This window comes from Phocoena phocoena, chromosome 8 (assembly GCF_963924675.1).
Source record: "Phocoena phocoena chromosome 8, mPhoPho1.1, whole genome shotgun sequence".
Taxonomy (NCBI): Eukaryota; Metazoa; Chordata; class Mammalia; order Artiodactyla; family Phocoenidae; genus Phocoena; species Phocoena phocoena.
The window spans coordinates 66,774,105-66,780,926 of record NC_089226.1 but is presented as its reverse complement, the minus strand read 5'-3'; the positions used below and the strand labels follow the sequence as shown (position 1 = coordinate 66,780,926).

At 48.8% G+C, this 6,822-nt stretch overlaps 1 protein-coding gene across 1 annotated transcript in view; it reads right to left on the bottom strand.

Moving 5' to 3' along the window:
- The window catches only part of MICAL2 (microtubule associated monooxygenase, calponin and LIM domain containing 2), a 219,913-nt gene continuing 213,091 nt past the window's right edge, over positions 1–6,822 (bottom strand). Inside the window, exons 37-38 of the mRNA XM_065882898.1 lie at positions 3,540–3,613; positions 1–185 (exon numbers count right to left, since the gene is read on the bottom strand). Of these exons, the coding sequence (XP_065738970.1) occupies positions 1–185; positions 3,540–3,613 (259 nt within the window). The remainder of the gene's footprint in view (positions 186–3,539; positions 3,614–6,822) is intronic.

Sequence of the window (6,822 nt, the reverse complement as noted above, 5' to 3'; positions counted from 1 at the left end):
TCATGTCCTGCTCAGCTGACAGCCCCTGGAGAATATGAAGCTTTCAAAGCGCTGGTCTTCAGCCTTTTCTTGTACGCGTTGTTCCTCTAAGGAGTCCACCAGTTTGTCCCTTTGCTCAATTACTTGCATCATCTCGGTGAGTATTTCTTGCTCCTCGTTCAGATCATTCTCATCTTTCTGGCTCTCTACAGAAACAAACCAACAAACAAAAATAAGTAAAAAATAAAAACAAACAAGAACACCCACATTGGACTTCAGGTAAGATTTGACCCCAGGAGAACTTTTGGCATGGGCATTCTTGATTGTTCTGGACTTGTTCTGCCCTTTAATTTCCATGGAGAAAACAAGGAAGTGAATTTAACACCAGGGACCTGCCCTCCAAGTCACAGATTAGAAAGGTGGGTGCTTTGTGCTGCTGTCAGCTCAGTTTTCATCTTGAGACTCTATATAAAGTGACAGGGAAAACCCCTTTGTGGGAAAAAGAAGTTAATACCAGCCAAGTCCTGCCAAGCCCTCCAACCTGCCCTCCCCTCACAAAAAAGAAACCAACAAGGCAACACAAAGGCAGTTTCCCCTAAACACGTCTGAGCAAAGCGATCTGTGAGAAAAGTTTCTAAGTAAACCATCCGCATCAGTGGAAGCTATTTCAATGATGAGAATCCTTTTTTCATTTGTAGTTAATGACAAATTGCAGCCCTTTGAATAGAGACCAGGCGGCAGCCAAGTGAGGCTATGGCTGGCCGCTAGGAGGATGTTTCCACACTGTGACTATGCTTCTCCCTGAGTGCATGACCTTCTTCCTAATTGGCCCGAGACATTCGATTGCCTCAGGGAGACGAGATTTTTATAAAAGGAAGGAAAAGAGTAAGAAACAGGTAGTAATGACTTTCTGACACTCAAAATAGGATTTTAAAGGCAGATTTTAAATCTTGTCAACCAGATTATTGCCTTGGGAGAAGACTCTATAAATTCTGTTAGCTCTTCCTATTTAACACACTGGGACTAGGTGGTGGGCCGGATACCAGAGCAGAGATAGTACCACTGTCTCTTGCATCAGGCTGAGTTCTGAGAACAGTGTCAGGAATAAGGTACATATGGCAAAAGGGAAATAAAGAGGCACCATTCTCTTTGCAGCTCATGTTTGATGGGAGGGAGGAGAGAGAGGTCGGAGAAGATAAAGGTGAGGGCCCTGGGCTCCAGTCTCTCTGTTCTGGGCCTTGGAAGGCCCCAAAGAGGCAGGGAACGTCACATCATTTGATGGGAGCACTGGGGGGCTGAGGGACTCTTGCCCTGCCCCTTGCTTGGAACTCTGGGAAGAGGCCAGCTGGAAAGGCGCCCTGTGTGTAAACGTGGGACAGGTAGAACTTCATGGCTGAGCAGAGAAGAGGGGTCTGGGTGTGGCTCCCCAGATCTTGATCTGCTGTGTGTGGCACACATTGGTAGAGCCTAGAAATGTCCACTTGCCCCAGAGGTGCAAAGGTAGATGGCCACTGGGCCTGCCATGGGGCTCCCCGTGATGAGGGATGGAGTGGCCTCACAGTGGAGACTGTCTGGCCAGGCTGAGCGGAGCATGTGCTGAGGTGAGGCTGAGCAAGGCCAGGAGTGAGGCTCCAGGCACGCTGAGAGAATGGCCAGGCTATGGGTCAGGCCAGCCACGCACCTTGGCTGCAAATGCCAGCAGAGACAGTGGCGGCCTGATGACGGGAGACAGCTATGTGGGAGTCAATGAGTCAGAGAAACCCACACAGACTTCCAGTGCTGAGAAGTCACACAAACCCGCCTCTCGCCATTACCTGGAGGTCACCTTAAGAATCAAGCAGATGCAAGGGGTGGCAATCTGCAAGACTGAACATTTTCATCCCCCAAAGACTGAGCATTTCCTAGAGGGACGGCATCAGCCTAAATTATTGCAGCAGACTGAGTTTACCAGAGAGGGATAAAAAAAGTTCCCTTTCCTCCCTCCCTCCCTCCCTCCCCGCTCCCCCTCCCCTCCCTCCCCCCTCCCTCCCCCTCCCCCTCCCCTCCCTCCCCCTTCCCTCCCTCTCTCCCTCCCTTCCTTCCTTCCTTCCTTCCTCCCTCCCTTCCTGCCTTCCTTTTCTTCTTGATATCTAGTGGTATGAAGGTTTCGCGCAAGATGACAAGGCAAAATGAAGAAGCTATATTTTTTTGTACACCCCAGAAGAGTGAGAAGATGTATGACCATCATTCTTTAGTAAGAATTAAAAAAAAAAAAAGATTCAAAAGTGACTAATGGAGTCTTTGGTGGTATGTATTTTACCACCCTGATATGGAGCAAATTAAAATTTTTATGAGATGTGTAAGTGAGATATTAGTTATATAGTATGGCTTGTTAATTTAGGTACACTTCAGTATTCATGCTCCTTATTTGATTATCAACACAAAAAAATTAAAATTCCTCTCTCAGTTTTGGTTTGTCAATGATGGAACCATCTGAGCCCCTTCGGACGAATAAAAGATGATGTATGCCACTTTTATCCATTCTATACAGAGCAGTTCTCTAAGGATTTTGTTAGAAATAGTTTTCTACTGCTATAAAGAAACAATCTACAAACACTACTATGTGAAAAAGAACAGGAGACCCCAAGTCTGTGATGATCTGTTCCCAAGTCTTAGACCCATCATTTACGTTGAACATGCTTTTTAAGTTCTCAGAGACTCGGTTTTCTAATCTGTAAAATGGGGATAAAATACCTAACTAAGAATGATCATGATGATAATGTCTCATATTTACTAAGGGCTTGCTCTGAAGCAGGTAACCCATAGGTAGGTGCAATGTTCGGTCCATGAGGTATACAGAAATGATTTAACTTGCTCTTTCAGACTTAGGTCTAAATGTAGGAAAGCCATGCACGGATCTGGCCCCCCAAACATACAGGCACAGAACAAAGTGAATATGCCTCGCAGGCTGGAGCCTATGAATGCATAAATCAGTATATGGTGTCAATTAAGTTTATTTCAACTCTCCCTCCTTCATGGTGGAAATAATTTTCTCATGTGTGATGCCCTGGCCCAGCCCATGGTGGGAAGGATGCTTCCTTTCCATTCCCCAGTGCCTGGCAGAACCAGGCCTGCCTTCCTCTGTGCTCCCAAAGCACGTAAGTCATGACCCTCATCTCACTGTGTCATAACTACTGGTCTGGGTGTCAGTCTCCCGAGTGAGGCCACAGGGCAGGGCTGCTCTTCTCCATCTGCCAGGCCCACTCTAGATTCTCAACAAATATTTGTTAAATGAATGGATGGATAAGTGAATGAATGCGCGACTAAATGACTTTGTTCCTATTAGCACGTGGGATGGAGCTAAATGCTGCTATCACGGCCCCAGTGAATGAAGCTAAGAAGGACTTGCTGTGCTCTGGTGGGGGCAGAGGAAGGCTGGCTTTGTGCCCCCTCTGACTTCCAGGCTGGTGACACAAGGCAGGAAGAGCGCTCCACTCTGCAATGTGCAGCATGTTCTGGTCACGCGTCTTCATGGGGGAAAACGTCTTTAACAAAGGCCCCAAACATATCACCATACTCACCCTCCTTGAGCAATTTTTCTCTTAATTTCTGCTCCAGTCTGCTTTGATGATCTTCTAATTCTAGTTCTCGGGCCCTGGGGATGAGAGAATGTTCAAACTTTGTAAATACTGGAGATCTGTGTAGAAATATTGACTAACAAACCCATTGACTGTAGCGACTGCATTCTTTTTTCCTTATTAAAACTGGGGTCTTGGGGGCTTCCCTGGTGGCGCAGTGGTTGAGGGTCCGCCTGCCGATGCAGGGGACATGGGTTTGTGCCCCGGTCCGGGAAGATCCCACATGCCGCTGAGCGGCTGGGCCTGTGAGCCATGGCCGCTGGGCCTGCGCGTCCGGAGCCTGTGCTCCGCAAGGGGGAGGCCACAACAGTGAGAGGCCCACGTAACGCAAAAAAAAACAAAAAACAAAAAAAAACACTGGGGTCTTGGAATATCTCAAAACTGAAAGTTTTGCTGCTGCTACTGCTGCTGAGATATGCTGAACTCAAGAGATGATGGGGAGTTGTAATGTGCTCTCAGCAAGCTTTTGGAAGGCCACCCAGGACTGGATCGTGAAGAAATGACTAGAACAGTAGAAGCAATGACAATCTGAAACTCTCCTCTCTTTTAGGGGCAACGTGACTTCAAGTGTCACCTCTAACAACTCCCAGATCTCTGACTGTGGTAAACAAGAAAACAAGGAGGAAAGAGGAGTGAGACATTCTGTCCGGGTGGAGGCAGAATACTCAGACAACTACCCATCTGGTTGTAAGTGATGTGGGAAGAAGAATCAGCGATGTTTTGGAGGAGTCAAGCTGGAGTGCTGGGGACTCAGTGTGTCCACCGACAGAACAGCAAAGTCAAGAAGTTGAAGTTAGCTTTCGGTGAACTTCATGACCTTTCCATGGCTGGGGATAGCCCATGTACGTCAGAGTATGTGTGTAAGCTTCCCACAAGCTGGGCCATGTGGTAATGTGGAGGTTCTGCAAACCTTTGGGAGTGCAGATCTGGCGTTCTCAGGAGAAATGAGGACCACAAATGGATGAGGCAGGGGTCAGAGGTGATAGGTGAAGCCACGTAATCTCTAAAAGGGAGGCTACAGAGCAGCGGTTCCCAAACTTTTGGGCACCAGGGACCAGTTTCGTGGAAGACAAGTTTTCCACGGACGGGAGTGGGGGCTGGGGGAGGGGGGGAAGGTTCAGGCTGTAATGCGAGCGATGGGGAGCGGTGGGGAGTGATGGGGAGTGATGGGGAGCGGTGGGGAGCGATGGGGAGCAGTGGGGAGCGATGGGGAGTGATGGGGAATGATGGCAGATGAAGCTTCGCTCGCTCGCCCACTGTTCACCTCTGCTGTGCAGTGCAGCCCGGTTCCTAACAGGCCATGGACCAGTACTGATCCACAGCCCGGGGGTTGGGGACCCCTGCTATAGAGGAAAAAAAGGTTTGAAGACAGGACCTTGGGAACTCCTACATTTAGAAGCCAAACAAAAGAGGAAGAGCCAGGGAAGAAGCGAGCAAAAGGTTGGAAGGGTAAACAAGAAATGCAGCATCACAGAAGCCAAGAGAGGAAAGTTTCAGGAGAGAAGAGAGAGATCAAGGGTGTCCAATGCTACTGAGACACTGAAGAGGGTGAGCGCTGAGTCTAGGTCCCTGGGTTTGACGTGGGGCGGGGGGGGGGGGCTTCCCTTGCAGCCCCACCTGCAGGCTGCATGTGTATCTGCTATAGCTTTGGGTCACTTACTATACCCTGTTGTCGCTGTCATTTCTACTACTTCTACTATTACGTGGGCCAAGGTCCATGCTTTGTTCAATACTCTCCCTTTTGTTATTGACACTCAACTTCCCTTGGCCCACTCTGGTAGCCAGTGGAAACGCACCACTCAGATCTTCCTTTAAGAGAGAACTCTGGAAGGAGTGTAGTGTGTAGTGAGCTGACTGCTGTAGCAGAATCCACTTCACTGTTGTGCTGAGGCCACACTGTCCCTGAGCAGCTCCAGCCAGTGAGCGAGCACAGTGGCGGTGCTAGAGCTGGGCCATTTCTGCCCCACTTCGGACTCCTCGGATGGTCAGTCTTTGCTCTGGGGCTCCCTTCGCCTGGCTCAGGGCTGCACTGCGGTCTGAGGTTCCTCCTGCCAATTCTCATTCCCTCCCCTCTCCTTTTACAGATGTCAGGACTGCATGGGGTCTGAAGACTTCCCTCTCACTCCCACTCCCTTTCTCCTTTCTCCCAATACATCTCTTGTACTTCTAATTCTGTTTTGGCACCTGCTTTCCCAAGGGACCCAAAATGACACACCAGTGTAAGACGTTTCTCCTAGTTCAGCCAGGTCTTTCTCCAAACTAAAACCTATCCTTTACCAGAGCTCCCACCTGCCTTTGTCTAGCTCACACGTCCGAGTTCTCCTCCTTGGCCTCTGTTGGAGGAGAAAGTTCCCTCTGACAGTGTACTAAGGAGGGAAGCCACAGTCACTGAGCAGTCACCACCCACCTGACCTTTGCCGGCAGGGCCTGTGCCCTGACTGCTCCTCCTACAAACCTCCATGGAGCGCTTGCTATGTTTTCTCATTCCTCTCATGCTGTGTGCTTGCGTGTCTGTCTCCCCTGAAACCATGAGACCCTCGAAGATAGGGACTGTGGCCTGATTCATCTCTACTTCCACAGTACCCAGCACATTTCCTAGCACATGGAATGTGCTTGATACTTTTTTGTCAATGAACTTTATAATTCACACCTGGACCAAAGGCAGACGATACAGTTGTATAAAAAGGGCTTTGTAGTCAGGCGGAGATGGACAAATTACTTAGTTGTTTTGAGTCTCGGCATGTACATCAATTTAAAAAAATAATAATAATAAAAGTAATTGCTACAGATGAGCCCTTCTTCCCCATTCCTGGCATTTCCTTCATGTCAGTGGAGCTCATGGAGTATAATTCCTGGCTTCTTCTCTCCACTTTCACGCTTATGCTCACTCTCACCCCAGGGGAGGTGAATTTGGGAAGAACAGACTAGGGGAACTCAGCTCACATCCTTTCTCCCTGGGGATCAGCCTGCCTGCAGCAAACATGTGTTCTCTGTTACTCTGAGCCTTGCTATGGGTCTAGGGCAAGATTTCTCAATCTTGACACTATTGACATTTTGGGCTGGGTAATTCTTTGTTGGTGAGGGAAGCGGGGTGCCCTGTGCCTTGTAGAATGTTCAGTAGCACCCTTGGCCTCTCCACACTAGATATCACTAGCACCTCCCAGTTGCGATAGACAAAAATGTCTTCAGACATTGCCAAATATCCCTGGAAGGAGGAAGTGAAATG